General features: G+C 43.7%; 1 protein-coding gene across 1 annotated transcript; it reads left to right on the top strand.

Moving 5' to 3' along the window:
* Positions 1-241: 241 nt before the first annotated feature.
* cdc42ep4b (CDC42 effector protein (Rho GTPase binding) 4b) lies at positions 242-20,446 on the top strand. Its single transcript, XM_071530229.1, has 2 exons — positions 242-438; positions 15,858-20,446. The coding sequence occupies exon 2, from the start codon at positions 16,070-16,072 to the stop codon at positions 17,066-17,068; it is 999 nt and encodes a 332-aa protein (XP_071386330.1). The 5' UTR covers positions 242-438; positions 15,858-16,069; the 3' UTR covers positions 17,069-20,446.
* The last annotated feature ends 4,064 nt before the right edge of the window (positions 20,447-24,510 follow it).

Raw genomic sequence — 24,510 nt, 5'->3', positions numbered from 1 at the left:
GCGGTAGTTGATGAGGGAGGAGGAGGGTGTTTTACATTCAAATCCGGTCTAACCTCTAGTCTAGGCTATCGCTGCCCCAAGCTGAAGTGCTGCCTGTTGTGTGAGGAGTCACTATCGGCGGTAAATACGGCTCTGGCCCTTTAAGCCGCGGCAGGAGGTGGTGATCTCAGGCAGAGGAGGGGAGGGGGGAGGGGGGAGGGGGAGGGCCGCTTTGTGCGCCGCCGCGCTGCAAACTGAACGGACGCAGGAGGACTGCGCACCAACACGGGACCGTCCGGCAGCGATTCTTCAGCTCCGGAGTGAAGTTTAACCCAAATGAACTCGTAGTGTCTCAGCGGACGGGCTTCACTTCAGCGGCTTTCGGTTTTGTTCTGCGCCTTTGGGAAACTCGATTGGAATAATATATCCTGAAACTTCCCCATCGCAAGGACCAGCAAGGTAACATTTCTCCATGAATGATCATTGTTTTAAGTCTGAAAATGAAATGTGATATTGTATTGTCCTATTTGCGTTAGACTTATTTAATTATATGACGAGTTTGGATAATTATTTCGCTGTAGGCAACTTTCAGGTGCAATTTTGTAAAAGTCCTACTCTGTGAAGTCAGGAAACAGAGCTAGGGTGAAGTATAGCCAAGTGTGTAAAATCTGCATCTCATTTGAATGTCAAATCTGCTTGTGGACAATCAGCGCCTGCCAGTCTCAGTCGGGCTGTCGGCTGTCCCATATGGAGCAAGAACAGCCCGCACAACAACGACCCCTCTCCCCTCCCCATCACCCAGTCCTAGGATAAAAAACGAAAAAGACCCTATCATCATCGAAGTTGCTTTGTCACCACATCAATGTCAACTGAACTTCGACTTGCCTGAACAGGTTAAAAGTGATAAGGTTAAAATATTGGCCGACGCGCGCGATTCTTTGTTACAAACTAGTTTGGAAATCCCTGGATTGCCAGATCTGGGAGATAGAGAGTTATGTGGAAATTTAACTCACGCTGATTCCTCGTCTTATAAACGCTGGGCCACTGGGGGAACTTTACTATTTGGTCTGCTATGAGAAAAAATCACCAGTTTTGAAGCAGCCACCCAATCTGTCTTATATGGGCCATGAAATAGCGCAGGGGCCCCCAAAGTTTTTCATGCCATGGACCTTCAAATATTAGACCACAGACTCCATTTGATCAGATTTTGTCCCAAGGGAGCTCGCCTGAGAAGAGTTTATTCTGTCAGGTATGAGTTAGTATGGAATTGTTATGAGATGATACATTCTCCCATTATGCTAACTTCTATGGAGTGAAACAATAGTGAAATTAAACTGTTCCTCATTTTACTGGGACGCCCTGAAACCCTCATTAAGGACCCCTGGGGGTCGCCAGACCTCTGGAGCCACTAATATAGCTTTTAGATCACCAGAATGGGGTTCCAGGTTGCAGAGTCCAAAATAGGTGTCCTGAATAACTGTCTCCAGCTATGGGACAGTCTGATGTGTACGGTTTAATCAGAGTGGGCCAGATGGGACTTAGAAGCATCAGTGCTCCTCAATGAGAGTTACGTAACAATACTCTGCAATGGGGAAACAAAAGCACACATGGTATTTTAATATGTTTGGACATTTATCAAAAGCTTAACAAACTACTGCTACCCTCCCCCTCCCTCAAATTGGCAGTTTTTCCGCTTCATTAAGTCATTGTTCCTGTTTGTGTTTACAAACTTGGCACTTGGCTCTTGTGGTCATCATGTCTGATGAACTGGGTGATTTACTGTAGCATTACCATCTTAGCTAATACCTTCCCGGCTTCATTAATCATGCTCTAATTGAAGGCAGAAGTGTGCGTTTCACTTTAACTCCACTGACCATAAAGTCTACAGCTCAGTTTTATCCCTCACACTCCTCTATGTGCAGTAATCAACCCTCCCTTCCTGTAAAAACCGTTACTCTGGACAAAAGTGTGTGGACATCTTGACTAATGGGCTTGGCTTTGTCTTTGTCTGACTCCTGCCCTCTGACACCATGGGGAATCACACACACACAACACACAACACACACATACATACCCACACCCACACACACACACACACACACACACACACACACCATCTCACAACCAAACCCTAAAAGCCCCAAGGTCAGTATTTGTCTTTTTGCTAGATGAAACATTTTACCCCATGCGGCACTGGTAGCTCTAATAAGATAAGGAGAAAGGAGGCAATGGGAACAAAGTGCTATTGCAGTCACAGTGACTAGAGAGATTTAGGCCAAGGTCAGACTCTGCCTGACCATTAGCATGCCTAACAGCTGGTCTGATGGAGTGGGAGTGCATTGACACATACTCACACACCCTCTCTCTCTCTTTGGACTTCTCTGGCCTCCCCCCCCCCCCCCTGCTTTCCTGCATCTTTCCTATGACGATGCGCTGCGTTGGCACACACACTCGCTCCAGACCTTTCAGCTCCTTCAGTTTATTGTCTCGGGCTCCCCAGAGCTGCCAGACGGTTATCTCTCCATCAAGATCCATTGTGTCCTCCAGAGGCGGGGAGGGCAGGGAGAGCGTGTCTCATCTCTGACACTGTTTCTCGGGGCTCACGGCGGAGGCTATTTCAGTTCGCTCTGGAGGATCCTGCTGCAGTGAAGACGCTGGCTACCTGCCCGCCTCTGACTGCTCTGAGGTCATTTCCTCACAGTCTGCATCGGAGAGAGGGGAGTGCGGCGGTGGGGTGAGGGGGGGTGAGGGGGGGTCCCTCCCACTCATTTGCAGCCTGTTTCTCATAAAAGCGCTGACTTCAGGCAATTTTGCATGCAGTGAGTTTTCATTGGATGGCAATTAACTCCCCGGTGAATCAACAGTGAATCAACATTTTTTTTTTCTGTGGAGAGACGCTTTATAACTGTAAAAGCATGGAGTTTATGTTTGTGTACACATCAGTGAATGACTGAATCAGTTAACTAGAGTCAGATGAGATAGACTATATTATGACTGTTTTATTTGCCCATGCTTCCCATGCTTGAGGAAATGCCTATGGAAATTGTTTGCGGACTTGGCAGTCCACCCACCTTTATCCCAGGCTCCATAGGAGACTGAGATGGAATGATGGGAGAATGTCTTGACATTTGGTCTCTGAAGGGCCTTGTTACTATTACTTGGCCCGCAGAAAAGGTCACAGAATTGAGCAAAAATAACAGCACATGAGAACTCACTTTGCACCATTTATTGATAACATGTTTAGGTTTACCTGCACAGAGGGTCAGCCATAACCATAATAAAAGCCATAATAGAAAGAATTTGAGCTGTGGACAATAATTGATAATTGAAGAAAAATTGATTGTGTTGTTTTGAGAAATAACACAAAGAGGGTGACATTGCCCAAAGCTATAGGGTCATATTTTGGTTAAGATAAGATTAAGATAAGTCTTAATTGCATTGGTCAGAATTCAAAATGGCAGCCTCTGAGTCCACTTGTCATACATCATAAATACATACAAGAGTCCACTGAGTGACTCCAGAGTACCAAAGCTGAACACTATTCTGTGGAAGTAGTGAGTGAAGGCTATATCTGTGTGCATAATAGATTTCTGTGAAGTATTAATCACTTCACCGGTTGAAGGAGGCCTCACTTTTTCAGCTGTTGATGTTGGACAGCACTGAGGCTCACGGTGAACTCCCTGCGGAGGCTTGTTTTGTCTCAGACAATTACAGGATCCACCAAGCCTGAAAAGAAAGCACAGAGGTTTTTGAACTGAAGAGCAATCATGCTGAGGATGTTTGACTTTATTCTTTGAACCCTCTTTGCATGGAAAGCAAAAGGCAGCATTACTTCACTGTCTTCAGCCTTTTCACAGAAGAAAATTAACTGTGAACTTAAACAAGTTAAGAGTTCAAGTCCAAAATGCTATGTATCCATTTCGGAAACAAAATATCATCTGAAGTTCATCATTGAATATCTCTAAAATGTAGAGGATCCAGTCTGTAAAAGTGCTATCATTTAGTCAACCAAGGAATTAAGTTCCTTACTGTTCTCAAAAAAGTGTCTTAATGTGTTTTCATTTTGTGATATCATTCATGTTGTAAGAGTAGGTGTTGTGTTTTTTCAAATAGTGAATATCTAATTTTGGAATGAAACTCGGAAGAGGTCTAGACTTTGTCAGTTGACTTTGCAGCTAACCCCAATGCAAACCCATCGACATTCCATGTCCAATTGTCGCTAGGCTGTAACTCTATTACCCAAAGTGAAACCTTAGCAGAGTCTGCTTCAATGGCCCCTCATGCCCTGAACTGTCCCGTTGACAACTGTATATCATGGCTCTTCCCCGAAAAGGGCCGCTTCCTCTAGTCGTCCTTTTTTTAGCGATGACCTGTACGCACCTGGCACTGTATTGCTCAGATATGTGCTTGTTTTGGTTACTGTCAGTGTAATGTGTGGTGGTAAATAACCGGTTCAGCAGGAAGCCTCATGTTCCTGTGTGGTGTAACGATGCTCCACACTGAAACATTCTCATCCCCTGCTTGACGAGACCAGTGGTTATTTGACTGACTGCAGAACTCCAGAACATATGATTCACCTTAAAAAACTTGTTGCTCAGAACAAATAATCACAATCAAAGAGTTAGTGTACACTTATAGTATGTAATTTGCACTCTCTCAGCACCCTTCATTGCTTATGGCTGCGGGGTATTGTTAAAAGCTGTGAAACCGGTTGAGATAATACCTTATTATCATGTCGGAGATGAGCCAACTGCAGTGAAGCTGAAGCCGGACGGGAGGCAGCTCCGTGGGTTGGTCTCGCATTCCGAAACATCATCAGCGGTTTCTGTTGGACCGAAATTCACCGCCGGAGAACAACATTTTGTCCTCCATCAGCTGACACACCTCCCCTGCAGATCCTCAGAATCCTTTCTTCTGTGTAACCAGAACACACAAACATATTTTGAAACGTGTGTCATAGCTCCATTGTGATTTCAACATGCTGGTGAGGACTTGGCAGTATGCTGACATAAGTGGCACTAACAGAACAACATTGTGTAGAAAGAGCGCTCCCTTAGAAAGCCTCACATTTTTGCTTTTATAAGCAGAATAAATTGTCATCTCCCCGTGTAATTAAACCAGAGCAACTGCAGTGCTCACACCATTTCAAATGAATTGATAATAACCCAGCAGTAGATGTATAATTACGGCAGATTTATTGTCTCAACAGTGTAGCCTTACCTGTGTAAGTGAAACATAATATAAGAGTCAGTGGACCTGCTAGGTTTTGTTGTAGATTTCTATTGAAATCCAACATCAAAGTTCAATAGCTTCTCTGTCATCTGTGACAGCACTAATGCAGGCGGCTGTGGAAAACGTGGTTAAGCATTAACTAAGTATGATTGCATTAAGCTCTCCCCCTCCACCCACAGTCACTGACACACTATTGCTTTGACAGCAGGGCCTTGCCGCTTGCTTGGTTGTGCAATATGTGAGGACCGGACACCGGCTGGGTCATATGTATTGAAAACACACATGACTGGCGGAGTGCAGCTGGCCGCTCAGGTCGGGGCTTTGGCCCGTTCACAGTTCAGTGAGCCTTCATTGTTCTGCGGCTCTGTATGGACACAGAAACAGGTGGTCTCTCTCAAGCGTACTGCCGCTGAAAAGACAAAGGAGGAATGCTGGCTCGGTCACCTCCGTGCCCATTAGAGGACAAATTCAAGCTGGGGAATCTAGTGGTGTTCATGAGATGGGAAACAGAAACACAAAACTATAGCTTACTATCTTGGTTTTTTGTCTGTTCTTCTAATCCTGTGAGAATTACTGGCTTCTTTATGAATAAAGGCTGGATTTACAGCATCCTGCTCCAGCCTCTGGAGGACAGACCCAGGCCAGCAGTCTAGTGCTGGGAATGGAACATGGTCAATGGTAACAATACTTAGATACTTAGATAAATATCGCAGCCCTTTGTCTCTTTGTATTAAGTGACTGTGAATCGGTGTGAATAGCGGGTGTCCTTATATATCATGTGGGTCAGTTCTCAGGCCTGTTGTGTGTGTGTGCGTGTGCGTGTGCAATGCATGTGTACTTGTCCTTTTGCATGTGGTTTGGGTGTGCCAGAAGGGTTTGGCTCCTATCTTACTTAACATCAGAGGCTTTGCTTTGTTTGTTGTTATTTCTTCTCCATTGTGCTCATTGTGACATGTAGGTTGCTTAGTTATGGTGACTTTTTGTCTGGCTGTTAGGAACAGACAGGGTGTGTGTGTGTATGTGTATGTGTGTTTGAGCCATGAGAGAGAAGCCCGATGTATCCAAATGTGACTCTGAACACACACTCGGGGAACAGGGCCAAATCTCCCTGATGACCCTTGAACCCAAACACGCCCGTCTGTCGGCAACGCAAGGCGGTTTGAGTGAAGAGCCGTTAATGGACTTTGAGCTTATTGGTCCCCTCGCACACACAAGAACACATACACACACACACACACACACTGCATACATGTAAACACAGCCACAGCAGAAGGCCATCTGCATGCGCTCCCTTTGCAAACGGAAAGAAGAAAGAAGAAATCTAAGTTGCTACTTCAATGCCAAATAGTAAACCATAACAGAAAGCTGACTTCAAGGAAACCAAAAGGACGATGCCTGGATGGTGGTGAGATGACACGGACTTCTAAGAGGGACTTTCCTGTCTAAATCAGGTTATGATGCAGCTCTTTGATTCCCGAAAGCTCTCAAACATTGGGCATGTTTATCATCGGATTGGATCTAGGCAACAGACCCACAGCTTTTAAAAGAGCTTTGTATTATATATGGTTTAGTCTGATGTGAGTCTGAGATGTAATCTGCTTCCCATGCTTTTGGTAATATCAGTTAGAGCTCATTTGCATGCTGCTGTCAAACCAGGCTACCCTGAAGATTTCCATAAAATTGTGCTCATGCTTATGTTTAGCCTACATTACATTATAGCGCATATACTGATTGACTTGGCTGGAACAATGTTGGGAATCATTTTGAGGTACCACTTATATCCAATTACAACAGGCTCCCCTCCTGCCAAACGTCCCGTCTCCACTCTGTCTCTATCCGGGCGAAGTGACAGCCTGCCGTGTGTGTAGGTGAGCTGCGATGTAACTGATCCTCGTCTGCTTAGCTGGACATTCCCTAAGAGTCACTGCGGAGAGGCCATGCACGCACACACACTCGCTCACAGTGTCTTCCTCACACCCAGCACTTACCAGACCCCTAGTGGATGCAGGTACATTTAGCGAGGATGCAATTACGTAAACAATGCGTGTTACGGGGGACAGGAGCTGTGTACGCGTGTCAGCTTTTATCGCTGCCCTATTTTCTCAGCTTTTCAGCTCGTCAACTGGTGTGAGTTGGTATTATAGGGTTGAAGTGGTCATGTTTGTTGGGCCGTGTGCTCTTTGTTAGACGGTAGATCTTTTGTCTGTGAGTGTTTTGTTGACTGCCTTTGGTGTCGTTAAAGTTAGCATCATGGGGTTTATTATCTCATCTTGTCAGTAAGGGCTCAGTACCCCGGGCCTTTATAGCCGCTCTCTAGCCAGTGTGTTTGGCTTCAGTGGAACTACTGATAAAAGAGCAGGAGCTGTTGAGAAGTTGACACATTGCAGAAACGGTCCACACAGACACTTATCTTCCAGTCGCAGTGAAAAGCCTCCAACTGATTTCACCGCAGCGTGTGTGTGCATGTGTGTATGTGTCAGTGAATGCCCTCTCCGCGTGGAGCCCGGAGGTTGCGTGTTTGCATGTGCACACGTGTGTTTGTGTGCAGCAACTGCTGTGTTAGCTTTTCCCTGTTTGCCACACTGTTATCTGCATATCGCCTATCTTTCTGGTGATTTGGCACATTTTTTTCCCAAGGCCTCATTCTGAGTCACACTGAATGTTCTCCATGGGCCCGCCTCTCACTCCCTCTTTTGGGGGGAAAACCAACAGCCTTTACGGTAAATGAACTCCTGGGATCGGGCAAATTTTGTACACTGTCATCGTACTATTGCACTTATTAACTAGAATGAAGAAGTATGATATTGGCTGTGTGGGCATCTCTTATCCAATAGAGTGTTTTGTACTGACTCTCTTATTTAATGCAATCCTCAATAGAAACTCTGCTTTGCTCTACTGTCCAGCAGCTGATGGAGTGTTGATTCAACTTCTTGGCTCAGGTTCTGCTCTTTGATACTAGGCGAGAGTGCTGTCTGTTCGTCAGAGGCTGATGGAGAGAGGGCTTCAGTGATTAATTGGACATGCACTCAAATGCACGCGCACACACACAGACATCACAGTACAGTTCCCCCTCTGTCCTTACTCTGTAGGCCTAATGAGACTTTGGGTACATTTCATGCAGCAGGACTCTGTGAAAGAACTTCTGTCACCGTGTTGGCATGAATAACCAGGGAGTGAATCCAAAGCGGTGCCACCCTCCACCACTCCTCTGAGGGCGTGTTTCTCTTCAGTACCCCCGTCTGTGCTTTTCCTTTTCAAAAGTCCCTGTGGTAATGTTGCTCCACAAGCGAAAAGGTTGTGCCCCTCCCTCCCTGGCAAGGTTCCAGGTTCCTCTCTATCGGCCCTTTAAGGGGAAGAAGAGGCCACAACATTTTCACACAGGATATTATTCATAGATCTAGGGGAGGGGAACCTTTTTTTTCCAAGGCAAGCCCTCGGGAGACTTGTCATGTGCGAAGGCAGATTCAACAAGTAAGAAACATGTTCATCATCCATCTAATTGGTTCTTAGCCAGGATTCCTCTTCTCCCTCTCGGCTGAAGCGCAGCATGGCAGCCCACCCGGTATCTGACCACACGCTTTGTCCAACCATGCAGGAGTAACAGCTTTATAAAGGGCCAGCATGATGACAGGCTGGAAACAGAGGAAAAAAATCACTTGGAAGCCTCTCCTCTGCTGAGGGACGTTAGGATTTGTAAAGATTAAAAAACATCAGTCCACATGATCACATGGTGAGTGTGTTACATAGGTGTTACGGGGTCAGCAGTGGCAAAGCCGCGCCCAGCTAACAGGGGCTTGTGCAACACACCAGTGGAATATAAGATGGATTTGGACCATGACAGAGGAGGGATGGATGGGTGGTGGGGGTTAGGGTTTGTTTGTGTTTTTTGGGACGGGGGAGGGGTGGTGTTTGCGGTCCTGAGCTCCCGTCACACAGTGCGGAGGCCGGTTCAGGCATGCTGGCTTTATTTGTTCACGTTGAACGCGTTGCCCTTAATCCTCCTGTGGTTTTGTTTCTGCCTGTGCGGCATTGGGGCCCTGGAGGTTGGTTCACTCCAGTTTACACACAAATACACACACACACACATACACAGAGGGCCTACTGTAGTACTCCGGCAGCAGTCCTGCTGAGGTGGGTATATTTTCCCAGCTCAGCTGTCCGAACTTGTCTGGCAAAGCCTTTTTACGTGAACATGATGAGTGTTCACCATGTTGTCAACCTCTTCTGAGGATAAAGCACTCACTACACAGACCAGAGTAATGATAGTACCTCACTCCTGACCTCTGTTCACGCCCACCATGTTACATGTGTCAGGTCATGCTGTTACCGCCATCTGTAAATCTCATGCATATTTGCACATCTAGAGACATTTCCGTATGTGTGTTCTTGTATCTGTACACATGCTAATGTGAATAGTTAGCGATGCACACTCGCACATTTACTGTAAACCTGTAAATCTGTTAAAGTCTCTTATTGCGGGACATTAGGCAGCTCCAGTGCCTCTAGTTAATTCAGTTTTATTCTGAACATGTTCAGTTGTAATTACTTGTTTCTCTCTCTCTCATTCTTATCTCAAACCATTAAAGTTTCATGTAATCTAAGCTGTTTGTCTTTGGTCAGCTGCATCAAGTCAGTATAGAAAGTGCTATAGTCCATAGTCCAATCTACTAATTCCAAAAACGAAGTAGGAACCGTTGTTGCTAATCTTGTTAATTTCTCTCTCAAAATACATGCTGTGGCAGTGTTGCGTAAGTGACTGTACACCCCCCCCCCCCCCCCCCCCCCCCCCCCCCCCCCAATGCAGCATTTACCCTTCCCCTCCCTCAGTGTTTACATGCACTGGATCTGTTTACTGAGGGATCATATTTGCTGATAGCTAGAGTAACACCTGTGTCCCAGTGGTTGTGTTCCCGGACACGTGGTGACGAGGCCGTCCACCATCTCCTTCTTATATTTCACTTTCTTTCATCTGATGTTCAAGATATTTCTGACATTTGTCATACAAGGGCTAGTCAAGCGGATATGAAGTTAAACAGGAAAAACTGGTTATTTCTGTAGCAGGTAGTAACTAACAGAGAACAATGGACAGTTTAATGCAATGTATTACTTAGAAATTTGACAATGACAGGTTGGTGCACAGTTCCAGAGTATTATATCATATTACTTTCATTGTCCTACCTGCTACAAACTGCCACTTGTCTTGCTTTACATCTTCGACTGACATCCCTCAGATTCACTGTTTCAGATGGTAGACAAAGCATGTGGATGAGCTTGCACGCCATGTAAACTGGATATTTCTTTAGCTGTAGGCTAAGACGTGAATTGAAGAAAATGAGTAAATGTTGTACTGCTAGGCACTTTGAGGAGCATGGGTAAATAAGTTGGCACCATACAGTGAGGTGAGATGGGAGCTTTGCTAATAAGCTCACACCAAGGCGACAGCTACAGGATGTAGGTTGATGAGGCCTCTGGGTTTCCTTATTCTTCACAATTACAGCCTGTTGCAAATGTGGATATGACAAGCCTTGTAGAATTTTCTCTAAATATAGAAAATTAATTGTGATAATGGCCATCGACGCCATGCTCTAGTGCCACTGTAAGCCATTTTCTGTTTTCCGTCCCTGCTGCTTTGATGCACTGTGTAAGGGATTTCATGGGGAATCGACCCTGAGCACTCTGAGACTGGGCCAGAAGAAAGCATGAAGCAGCTCATTACTTTGAGCCACTGTGACAGTCACTTTTTTGCCTCCACAACTAATTTCATAATGATACATCCTAAGCAATGGATCATGCATAACTTGCAGAGACATAAACACTATAAATGCATTTTGTTGTTTAATTGTGTTTTTCTTCATGATACTACTGAGGGACATATTGGGCCTTCTGCATTGTTATTTCAATGCTCTTGTGCCTCTCACCCCGTGGGAACCAGGTTTTTGGGCTCAGGGTCATGGGCCTCCCAAAGTGGCGGCAAATGAAGTTTGCCGAGTTCCTTTGTCAGAGTTGAGAACTTGCCATTCTTATGCAGCTCCATTGATTAATTGATTAGAAATCTTATTGATGCCGTAACTCCTAATTTCATTTGCACCTCAATGTTGCCAACAATAGAACAGCCCAGTCCTATTGTTAACGGTGTGAACAATGGAGGGGATTGTAGCTAGTTCAAGGTTAAACAAAGCAGAGGTTTTCTTATTGCTCAGACAGAGAAGCCTGTGTGTTGCACATGATATCTTTGGATAAAATGGACAACTGAGGACTTAAAGCTGCACTAGGCAAGATTTTTATGTAAAAATACAACCATCCTATCGACCTAAAAATCACTAAGTGTTGCTGCAATAGAGAAGAGCATCCCATCCCTCCTAATTGGGCCCCCCTAGATGCGCCCTAGTTGCCCAAATGAAATTCTGGTGTTGGGTATGGAAACTTCTCTGCCCACAGAAAATGACAAATCATAACTTAAGAGTGAAATACAAACAAACAGCAGCAAGCCAGCGCTCTTTCGAGAGAAAGCTGAGTTCACCAACATCACATCTTTTGCCTCTCACATCTCTTTGGTATCCTTTGGTTTAAAGTGATCACAGACTGGCTGGGTTGGTAAACACGAGCATGCTGTGTGCAGTTTACTGACTTCACATTACATTATTTCTAGGTATTGAATTCTTGTTGGAATCACCAATGTGCAAAGTTGCCCAGTGGAGCTTAAGGTTTTCAGGAAACTAGTGCAGTTAGGGTTGTTTTGATGATAAAGGAATAACATAGAAAAGCTTACAAGGAGCTACAATGAGCTCTAACTTAAGTTCAAAGCCTATTAATAGTAAATGAGGAAGCATATTTTTCTTACAAATTCAATTCAAACTAGTTTCTAATAGGCAGCAATACAACCCACCAGACAATTGCTATATTTCTTCAACTGTTGTATAACTGGCTTCATATTATACTTGCATGGTAGCTTCCACCTTTTGAATAAATGATACACTCTTTCTCTGTCTTTCTGTTGAAAAATTAAAATGGCATCTAAAATAAAACCAGCAAATGTGTGCAGTCAGTGTATGTATGCTGAGAGTGGATAGCCTCAGCAGTCTGGCCCCGTATGCCTGTGCATCTGCTGGAAGGAGAGAGAGAAAGTAGCGTGGGATATTGGAGGATTGAGTGGCGCATGATGCAACCCATGGGATTACAAGAGTGAGAGTTGACGTTGACGAACATGGCAGTTGTTGTGATGTCATTCTGCCCGAGTCAGAGACTGTGGGCGACATAAGATGCTCTTAATCATTCATGGCCCTGTTGCCACTTGTCTCAGTTTGAGCTGGTGTCATGTGGCGCTTCCAGTGCTCGGTTACATAAAGCCGTCGTCACTGGCTGGCACGTTGGCTGAAGCAAAAAGTCTAACTATTCCCAACTACAAACATGTGATATAGTGCTCATTACTTCTCCCTGTGTATAATTCAAGCTGTAACACCAACATGCTTTACTATGTGTGTGTTTTTGTCTGGATTTTGATAGCTGTGGATAGTATGGCCTGCCTGTCTGTCCAGCTCTGGGAGCTCATGAACGAGTGCTGAGATGGAATTTTGCCCCCAGCTCTGTACTGAGAGCCCGTTATGGGCCATACAGGCGGGACTGGAATCCCTGGTGACCACTTTGACTTAGGCACAATGTCTAAGTAAAGATAAATGGCAGAGCTTTGATTTTGTGTTTTTGTAGCTGTCTAGACGCTGAAGTGAAACAGCGCTGAACACAACTGCATTTTTATGTGCCTTGGCTCAAGAGTAGAACTGACTCTTTAAACCACTGGTCTCTGGAATGTTGTTTTGAAACTGTAGAATATACTTGACACTGCCATTCTTCATGATTTGTGTTTTAAAAAAGGACTGAAAGGTTGGAACTGAATATGACAGCACTGCCTGCGGGCTATTCTTCTTCTTTTGTAATGCACACAATAATGGGGTCTTGATGGTCCTGGGGGGTTTGAAACTATTCCTCATCAAACACCAAGGGGCCCCATAAGAAATGAAATGGGCCATTTCCTAGAATGACCCAAGGTGTGAGGTTTGCACCTTTTGATATTTGAGCACCCACCGACGTCTTTTATGCTGAAGTTGAATGTTTTCTAATGACAAAGCACATCAAAAGCATTCCCCTGCTACTATGGCATTGTGGTGATTGTCTTATTGCCCTCCATGTGGCCAGGAGGAAGGGTTAATCCATCTGAATGAGGTGATCTCACCCTGTAGGGGATAAAGGACGCCCTCTCTCTCCGGCTTAGAGACAGGAAGCTCGCTGGGTAGCCAGTGGTGTGTTGCCATAGAGAAATGGAGAGCTAGAAGCAGCGAGGAACATACGAGTCGTCTCGACTGGTCAGTCACAGCCTGATTTAGACAAAAGGCTGACAAATCTACCCCACATGTCATGACTCCTTGTTGCCAGGTACTATAAATGTCTGATGATGATGGTATATTTATTTTAATTGGACTAAGATCGCTTAACATATTGAATCTGATTGAAAAGGAAGATGTTGATAGTACATTACAGAAAAAGGCAGGTTTGGCCGTTGAGTTCTGTGTGTGAAAGCTGGTTATTTTAGCCAAGGACAAAGGTGACACATTGTATTCTACACTAAATTAGCTCATAATGAAGGTGCCAGCATTTTACTGATTGTAATGCCAAGCAAAGGAAGTTATGTAATTATGGGTTTGGCTAATATTAGCTAATGGAAAATCACCCTGGATTAATCTAAACACTGTCTACTTAGGGGGACCTCCTTGATAAGTGTTTGCTCTGAGCTATAATGACATAATTTGCTGGCATTCAGTTGCTTCTATGAAGTGCTTTGGTAACGGATAGCCCTTTCCAGTTATTGTGGGCCTGGGTGTAAACTTGAACCCTTAATAGCTCCTGTTAAAGTACTATTGTTAATGCATTTACTCTATGTTAGTTCTTCTTTTGTGTAAATAGTCTTTTTTGTTGAGGGGGCAACGCAACTCCCCCATTAGGATAGCCAGAAACACTGAAGAAAGCTTGTATGAAATTGCTGAACAAAGAAGATAAAACCTTGGCAATGGAGAGAGTTCAGTTCTCTACAGGGATGATCCGTCTTTTGAAAGAAGAGTAAAAAAAAAAAAACAGCTTTAGCTTATCATCTATCAAAACCCCCTCTGTTCTCTCTGGTGCTACAGTTGCCTCTCCAATTGAATGGGCTCTTGTCAGCGATGCAAATGTTTTCACGGGTGACGTTTCTTTGGAATATTGTTGCCTGAAGCCTCATTCATTCAGGGGGCATGCATACAGGCCTAGAGCGTGGGCTTCAGCTCCAGTTTGAAAACACTGACAATGATGGGATAGCTGTCTGGCTGCAACAATTGAAACCCTTGTTGATGTCATTTACACATGCACCTAGTGGATTGTGGCTGGCCTACTCGTGGGCGTTTAAACTGCTTCTCCACGCCACTCTGTGTTGAGATCATGTTTCAAGGCCGGGGTCAGTGGTGGCTTGAGGACAGTTTGGCCCCAGCTGAACTGACCCATATCATCAGCTTACTGAGTCATAGATCATTGCGGCAGGTTGAAGATCAAAGTGACTTGGGTGAAATCAAGATCAGTCATGCAGTAAATCATGCACACCTAGTGTAGCGTTATCACTGGGTTCCTCACATTAAAGCAGCCTCGCACAGTAATCTGTCACTGTGCTATCACTAGAGCTGAGGTACAACTGTATTTGGAGTTATCCATGGATGTGTGTTCAATAGAAAAGAGATATAATGAGACTGTGATAGATAGAACAAGATATTCTCTTGGATGCCTTTAAACATCGCCTTCAAGGCTGAAGAGATGGAGGCATAAATGGAGAGAAAAATAGGAAGCGCTAGCTGTAGAGACATTTGATCTCTTGATGATAGAAGGTTTAGAGCAGAATGTAGCAGCTCTGGACTTCTGAGCTGTGCTGTAAGTTGATCCAAGCTGAAGAAATGCTGTTCCACTTCATTCTTTTTTCTTCATTCTTTTATTCCTCGCAGCTTGAACTGTTTGGGCTCACAGTATCCTGTGTCTTGCTGGTTATATAACAGCCAGGGGCCCAAATGGGAACTAAAGCACAGCAGTGACAGCAGACACTGCAGCCCCTCCAAAATCGGAGCACAGTAACAGCCTATCAGCAGTTTTAGAAAGAGTTCAAAAATGTATCAGAAGTGCTATTGGACCAAAACATTTGAATGGTATGATGTATTGCAATGACAAATTTCACTGGGGTTATTATTAGTGGGTTGAAGTAAAGTGAAAGTGCTGTCAACTTTATCCCAGAAAGCTTTTCAACACTATTACATAACACCCTTACAGACCTCAGAATCTAAAAAGCTATTGCTAGAGTTTGGAACCGCTCAAGTGAGGCTTCGTTTCAAAGCCCTGGCAACAAAAGTTTCCATAGTTGATGCAGATCAGGACAGGAGAGAAAGGGATGAGAAGTGAATAGCTGTAGCTCACTGGAGAAGCAGTTAAAGTGGTGTTACAACTCCTGCGGAATAATTTAGCACATCAGATATCCTGTCTGATGTTATTAGTTGTTAGTTTCCACATTGCCTGCCAAGTTTCAGTGTTGGGCTTGGTTTACATAATGATGTGGCATAAATTCTCTCAATTCTTCTTCTCCACAGGCTGATCCAAGAGTGAGCTGGAACCTGAGCCTGATGCTGTTCTGGAGGACCATAATGGCTGCACACATCAAACACCTGGAATTATACTTGCTTTGACAACATCCCACACAGTTTCCATTGAACTCTGGAAGGAACTCAACTGAACTCTCACTGCATCAACTTGTGAACCAGTTTCATTTCTGTCTGTGGATTATAAGTAAGAGACTGCCATCATGCCTATCCTGAAGCAGCTGGTGTCCAACTCTAACCAGTCTAAGCGGCGGTCTCGGGCCGACCTGACTGCAGAGATGATCAGCGCTCCGTTGGGGGACTTCCGCCACACCATGCACGTGGGCCGGGGAGGAGACGCCTTTGGGGACACTTCTTTTCTCAGCACCCGGTCAGGAGAACCTCCTAGGGAGCCAGAAACCAAGGAAGGCTCCCCGGGACCCAAACCAGGGCTGCTGTCCCGCACCTTCAGAAGCAGCAAACGCTCCCAGTCAGTCAACCGGGGGGACAAGTATGACACCAATATGATGGGGCCCTCTGGTGGCTCATCCAACTATGTGAAAAACGCCATATCCCTCCCTTACCTAAACGATGACGACAGTAACAGGGGCAACCAGCTACCGAAGAGTGTCTCCTCCAGCCCCATGAAGAAGCTGTCAGAGATTGACAGCAAGCCGGTAAATGGAGCAGCAGCTATGGCAACTCTGGATGTGGAGTTTGAGGAGCATAATTTTGGCGAGCTGACAGATTTGCCTCCATCGATGCCCAAGGGAAGCGGCATGAAGCACGCAGAGTCGATCATGTCCTTCCACATTGACTTGGGGCCCTCCATGCTGGGGGATATCCTGAGTGTGATGGAAAAGAAAGGCTGGGAGGAGGATGACCTAGGCTATGAGGAAGGCAAGGGCAGCGAGGGCCGCGGGTCGCCCTCCCTCAGTCCCCCCATGGAGGAAGAGGAGCAGGCCCCGGTGAGGCCCCCTCGCAGCATGTACCAGCAGAAGGCCATGGTTGATCCCTACACCCCAGAGCTGCGCACCAGGAACAACCACCATCACCTGGACAGCTGCTCTGTGTCCAGCTCCGGCTCTGCCACCCTGGAGGAGAAACCTCACAACCATCTGCATGACGGGGACACAGACAGTGCAAAGTACAGCTCGCCACGAGGGGAGGACGACAGAGATTTCTCCTTCATGGATGAGGATGATGATGAGATTCGAGTGTAACCTGGTATCGCTACCATGAACAGTCTTGGAGGACACCGAGGGAGACAAATATTGTCTATGAGTTGGAAAGCTATCACAAGCTGGGAAGGGGAGGGAAGGGATTTGGAGGCAGGGTGAAACGGGAGGGCCACATCCCCCATTACACTACTTATGGATCTATCTCAATCTCTTCGCACTTTGTTCAACTATACCTACTGCATCATAAATAAAATCCTGCAATTAAGCCTTATTCACCCTACCGTGGCCAGGAGTTGTGAGCTGTGTGTGTGTGCTAGAGTTCCAGATTGAATGGATATAAAGATGTGAGTCCCATGAGTCCATTTATTCTAGCCCATAACAGAATTCCAGTGTTGACCACTGAGAGAAGCTGAGAGATGGACCGAAGAATTGAATTACTGGCTCATTCACGTTTTTTTTTTTACACACAGCAACAAATTGACACTCCTAAAAGTCTTGGTTTTGCTGCATTTTGTATTTTTTGTTTTTTGGAATATCAAACTCACTTACTCACATACTTGCCCTCATGTTCAAATCCTGGCCTTCTGAACGGTGCATTAAGGAGGAGGGAAAACCACCAAGCCAGTGGTTATGAGCGTCACATTCTTTAGAAATAGAAGCAAGAGGTGATCATGGGGTTAGAGAACTGTACCACTACTGTCAATCACATGGAGATCACTCGGAGAGTGTGATGCGTAAGGTCAGGAGGAGGAGGACATGTGAGGTCACTCACTAAACTGGATGTTTACTACAGATTCTGAGGAAGGAAGAGGGAAAGGAAAAGAAGTGAAACTGAGTTAGAATTGAATCCCAGTGCGTGGGAGTACTAGTGACCATGGAGCTTCAATTGCCAATGACAATGTTTTGGCATAGACACTAAATAGATAAGATAGGTGTTAAGTTTGTCCATTTCTGCTTTTATGGGGTAATTTCTCCTATTTTTACTTTAATTTGTGTACATACATTATTGGGGAGTTGGTGTACAGTGGCCCATTATATTTGAATTGGGTAGTTTATAATTTTGCCACTTTCTATCTCTGGCAGGGTCACTCGTTCATTCTTTACATTCACAGATAGCTCATAAACCTTTTATTTGTTAGTTTTCATAAGGGACAGATCATACTTCATGTATGCACACTGTTATGTCTGCACAGTTTTCGATTGGAGGATTTTTTGATATGGTTAATATGATAATTAGTTATGGTACTACTCAGTGAGCCAGCTTTTTTGCTTAGGTACCTTGAATTGGCTACATGGCACTTGGTTAATGGACTCAAATAGACACAATGCTTGTCTAAGTCGCGTCACTCCTGCTAGCACTGTTATGGTGTGGCTGTATTAGTTGACAACGACTCCAAATTACTGTCTCTCTTACAAAATCACTCACTGTTAGTCAATGCTTTTTAATTTACCTGTGTACAAAAATGTGAATTATTGGAAAAAAGAGGCCTTTTGTATGTGTTCCATGTCCTATACTTTTTTTTAAACTAGTGTTTTAAAACTGACTAGGACAGAGTTTGTGATTGTGGCTAAACATGACTGTACAACTGATGTGTATTTCTGTGTTGTCACATCTCATTCTACATCACTGAGGTTGGTAGGATCAGCAGGTCAGCAGAGAGACAGAAGAAATGTCTGAAAGGGAGTTGGTGGGTATAGGGAAAACGGTAGTTATATGGCTCTATCCGAAAACATCTCTTCTCTCTAGACGTCTGTGCACGCTTGTCTAAAAGGAATGGGCAAGAATGTAAAAACCTGGAGTAGGTGGGATTAGCGTTCACCCATATGCCTCTTTTAGATGGACTTCAAAGATGTCCCGGGGCTATGAGAGTAGAAGATGTTTCGTGAACAGGCCCCATGAGTGATAATGTGCACCTCCTCTTCGTAACCCGAATCACCCTGTAAGAACACATTATTGAATCAACCAATCATCTGGCCTTTCCCAGTCTTCTTATTCATTAAATGTACTGGCTGACTGGCCTCTAACCAGCTGGAACTATTCCATGAGCGGCAGGGTTAGGAGCGGGAACAGGCAGGTGGGCTGTTTCTCTGTGGCTGTTTTGTTGTTCAGTTGGTTTTACAATGCAGAGAGCTCCCACTGACTCATTTACTAGGCTCCTCCAGACTGCTATCAGTTATATTTAGTCACAAAGACTTTCACACTCCTTTCTGGATCCTTGATTAATGTATGGCCTTTTTCTTTAGTGTGCGAAAATGATATTTGCCATATATGTGACACACGGGAGCGTTGAATTAGTTTGCTGTTTTTGGCACTGATGCAGGGGGAGGGCACATGGCTCAGTGTGGTGAGGCATCGCACTAGGGTGTGATGTCATTCAGCCTTGTGTTAATGCAGTGTTTTAGAACCATGTCTACATGAACAGGTTGCAAGAAAGATCGGTTCAGAAATCTAAAAGGGTCTGGTGGAAATTGCCAAGTATGTTACAACCATATTATTGGGTAACATTAGCAGGATATTGGATTTTTGTTTATTTTTGACTTTTGTATGGGCTGCAGTATGATTTCATGCCTCGGACCTCTTTCACATTTTTGATGTAAATGGGCCAAATTTGATCTGTGTGTCTACTCTTTCGCTCCATTGTAAAACATGTTAGTGGATTGTGGATTGTTTGGGCAGCTGCAATCCCTCAGTCCCTCATGTTCATAACCAAGAAATGGACACTTAAAAAGAACGAGAACACTCCTATCTGCCGTTGTTTTAATTAAGTAATGTAAATATAATTTGTGCCATCCATGATTACAGTGAACAATCTTTGTTATCAGCATTATGGCTTAGTGGAGCTAGTGTAAGAACCACAAGAAGGTCAGCGGCTTTAACACTAAGTAGCACACTTCGGTCAAATAGTATTTGAAAGTAATTCTTAGCATTTGTTTTTATCCTCATGGGTTGCCAGGTGGGTGGAGTTTATGGCATCCGGACAATTTACATAGTCAGGAAAGTTGGCAGTCATAGAAAAGTATACTAAATAGACTTTGAAATACTTTCTTGTGTTTGTCTAAAGTTTCTGGCGCTTATTGTGTTGCTGTGGGAAACTCCACCCTAAGTAGGCCAAAATAAACCTTTTAAAGGAATTTGCAAGTACTATTTGCCCCAGGTCTGCTAAAAAGTTTTCAGTGCCCTGACGCCTGTGGCTGGGTGAGTGGTAAAAAAAGATAAGGCTTGGGAAAAACAACTGGCTCAAAGTTCAGCCGTAGAATGTGTTTTTTTTTTCCTATTCGGTGGCTATAGTGTTATGCCAAGTATGTGCTATTTTCTTTTCTTTCTCTTATTTCTCTGGTTTTACTGTATATTAATATATATTTACCTCCCTCACTTTCCTTTCTTTGAAATAACAGCTATATTTTTCAATAAAAGAGAAAACTGGTAATCTTTAATTGTGGCTGTGCTGTGTTTTTATTTCATCTCCTTATTGTGTTAAGTCTGTCACCACAGGAGGTGCCTCATTGACAAAGCACTTTCGCAAGTTCATTCACATTCTACTTCCAAAAAAAAAGACAGATTTACACACAGGAAATGTTACCTTGAGTTAGACCCAAGTATTTTCTTTACTGAAAGAGCTGTTGAAAGAGATCCACCAAGCCATCCACAGCTTGTCAGTAATCAACATCAACTTAGATTGCTATTCTAGATAAATAAACCTCAAATGAAAATCAAAACCTTGTTATTTTTGACACATTCCTCATCATGGGCAAGATGTGTCTTGTGAGGCCTCATATAATTACAGCCCTGCAAGCCTGGCATTGATTTTGTTAAGATTTTGAAAGCTTTAGAATCTTAGCTATTAAAAAATTAAGATGTATAAAGCACACAAACACACTCCGCTTACATGACGTGTGTTGGCATGACATGACATTGCTATTATAACAGTACAAATATGACAGGGAATGAAGGCACCCTATATAACATCCATTTAGCTTTGTTGGGCTGCATAAAGATGAGGCCATGTGCATTAAACCGGGTGCATAAATCATAAGCTCAGATGACAACACTGAAATCGTGGTACAGATGGAAGAGATCACAGCAGTACAAGTCCAATTTTTGCAGTTGATGGCCACCTGAACATGAGCTGACATTTTCTCCATTACCATCCCTCTCTGATCACCTGATGTGACTGAACCATGAACCCAGGCGCTGTCCAGTGGGTCTGTGTCAGCATTGTCACACACAATGCCTGCTTTGTGGCAGTGTGGAGTGCCCGGGACAGTGTGAGGTTGTGTGAGTAGAAGGCATTATAGCGCATTTATTATTATGAAGAGCATCAAGATCTATTGCTCAGGCACAAAAATTCATGAGCAAATGCAAACTAGACAAAATGTGAAGAGTTCACTGTCAGTGAGGTGGTGTTTTTTGTTTTTAATAGTAGGGGTTTAGATATTTTTTGAACAGTATAACATTTAGTGTGTTTACAGTGTTTTTCCTCATCCTCATTGTAAGTCAGTGCAATTCAGAACAAGCACAAATATTTTAGACTGCCCTAAACTAGGCCTATATGAAATATTAAATTGAGTGGTACATTTTAAGATTAACTCAAGTAATTTTCTCACTCGCACAAGATTTGTATGGATTATTTAAAACGGAGTAGTCCTGCTCATCGCTTCTGATTGGCTGAGTCACATTCGAAGCTGTTAAATTACCCAATAAACACACACCTTTGACCGCGTACCGTTTATTTAAACGTCAATACTAAACTAACATGGCCACTCATACCAAGGAGGTTACCAGCGCTTACGTGTCACTTAGCAACCACATTGTTTAGCTACTGTTCAAGAATTGCTTGGCGGAAGAATAACACAACAGCGAAGAGAGAATTTAGGGGACATGTGACGTTCTAGTGTCGACCTCTAGCGTCGCTTCCAAGTAACTACAATAATTACATTCACTCAGCCCATCTGTGTTCGTGATATTCAACTCGTTTTCAGCAAGTTGTTTGACGACAAAGGAGACAACGCCAACTCGGCGCATGGAACGCAAAGAAAGAATAAGAAAAAGTAAGATTTTAAAATGATGAATCTTGAAGGGGCTCGTGCAAATCCTCTTTCACCGAGCGTCAACTGCTGGATGTCTGTAGCCTATTTGGAGGTTGCTAAATGCTGCCTGCAGTCTTGACCAACAGACCCCATACATTTCAGGGGCATATGTGTTGAGCTTGAAGTTATTTTCCACCCATAGGTTAAAGGGGGAGATGATATGTCCAGGTTCCCAGTGTTGTGCAGGAGCAGAACCATCAGAAAAAGGTAAATAGGGCCTCCAAAGAAAAGATCCAGTCCTGACCATTTCATTCCACTTTCAAATCTAGTGCGGGGAAAATGTAGACTGTATCATCATTAGTAGCCTATGTCAGAGCAGTGGGGTCTGGGGAGCTCCAGCGGTCCACTATCTCACTATTATTTCAGAGCTTATCACACTAGAGGTCAGCACAGTGAGAGAATGTAGGGTTGCCTGATAGCATATCATTGTGTGATCTAATAGCTAATGCATATTCATTTGGGGGCTCTTGTTAGGAAAAAGTTTGGGAGTCCCTGTTTTAGACGACCAGCAGGGACCTAGTCAATACAGCACGTCTGTAAGGGAAGCTGGAGAATGCCAATGGTACAGCAGAGGATTCTGCATCCATGGTAAATCCATAATACACACACACACACACACACACACACACACACACACACACACACACCCCACATGAACCTGCCTAAGTGTTGTTCTTGTCTGGTACTGGGATCAAAATTAAGATGTGCATTTAAAACAATTGTACAATTATTTTTTTTTTGTTTGGTTGTTTGTTTTCATGGGATTCTAAAACTAACCAACCTGAACATAACCAAGCCAAGGGTTTAGAAGTCAAATGACTAATACTGTATATCTCATTTGTCATCATCATCATCTCCCACAGGTCCAAACTGCAAGTATAGCCATGTTAAAGGGGTTATGTGCGCTAACTATTTCTTAGGCTTTTGTCCACATGGAGCTGACTGCAACTACAATCAGTAAGATCTCCATTTCTTTTTTTCTTCTCTCAAACTACCACTCATGAGCCTCTTAAACAAAATGCATTGCTGTTTCTGTCTCTTTCCTTCGTTATCTACTGAGGAGTTAGTGAAGAAGTAAATTAGCAATGCAGTGATCTCAGTGCTGGCTTCAGTGATTCTATTTTAGCAGGATTGCCACTCCATGTCTAATATGCTTTCAGTACTTTTGATCCTATAATTGTATGAAAAAGTCACATTTGTTTTTTCAATTGTTCAATTGTTTTTGGTTGTTAATCTACAATACATTTCTTTGTTTATAAACTATGGCTTTGCAAAGGTTTTAATATTGTTTTTTTTGCTGCCTTAGTATTCCCATGTAAAGCCTCACAAAACCTGATTATCACAGCTTATAGAAGTTGTAAAAGCCTTGTTTCAATGACAGCTAGCCTGGTTACTATATTCCCAGGTGAGAACCCACTGTAGTTACCCTTCCCCTTACAGACCAGTTGAGAAAACACATGTTCATATGCCCTCAGTCCCCACGTTCCTGGCATACTTGTGTCCTCCTGGTTGCCCCCTCAATTGAATTTCCTTCAATTTCTCCCCTCCTAGCCCAAAATTTGTCAGAACCTACACTCACAGGAAACTTGTAAAGGTAGGTGCCTCCCACTGAGTACAAGATGGAATAGCACAACAATTATAATATCAATTTGAGTAGAGCGTCTCCCATTTTGAATGCTTGACCCTGTTTCTAACCTGGATGTTCGGTCATCTCATCGACAGCTTTCTCCAGAGCTTACCCTTGAAAACCTCGGCCACTGGATCAGACACCAGAGAGAAACTGTTTCAAGAAACCAGGCAAAATAAACCACAAATAGGTGAGGTAGATACTTTTGAACACAGGAAAACCAAAATAAATTGGCAATAAAAGCATTGGAGTTCAAGAGAGTCATCGAAATGGAACAGAAGATACATGTATAATTTTCAGATCTCCAGTCTTATCTGACTAATTATAATTTAAAACAAAAAAAAATGTATTAAATAGGTTGATTGATACAGCCATTGACATAAGGACTGACCACGTGTGACAAACATGAGCTTAAATGTATTTTGAAACTAAATAATTTGTTTACATTTGCATTGTAGGAATACATTTTGACACCTGCAATTTGAGCTATCACAATATCTGAAAGTTGTCTCCATCAGAAAGTCCCACTCTTCATAAATCTGTCTGTATGTAACTGATATACTGAGACAAAATTCCAGATTGGGGCTTTATGCACTTTACTATTCATATTTCATATTAGGTGTCATGACATTTGATATCGGAAAGCTCTATCTTTAATTAAAAACTGAACACTGTACATGTGAGCAAAACCTTGTTATTCAATTGTGCCGTGTGGGTTCAAAATGTGGATACCTTTTTTTTTTTTTTTTAAATTAGTTGGACCTTGAGG

The sequence above is a fragment of the Centroberyx affinis genome, unplaced genomic scaffold (assembly GCF_046629955.1).
Source record: "Centroberyx affinis isolate AG114_WGS23_722 - 3 ecotype Tasmania unplaced genomic scaffold, CSIRO-AGI_Caff_v1 ptg001905l_1, whole genome shotgun sequence".
Lineage (NCBI taxonomy): Eukaryota > Metazoa > Chordata > Actinopteri > Beryciformes > Berycidae > Centroberyx > Centroberyx affinis.
This window is presented reverse-complemented; position numbering and strand designations above follow the sequence as displayed.

What these genes read in the sequence shown, in the direction of transcription:
- cdc42ep4b (XM_071530229.1), top strand. Translation starts at nt 16,070, where the DNA reads ATGCCTATCCTGAAGCAGCTGGTGTCCAACTCTAACCAGTCTAAGCGG.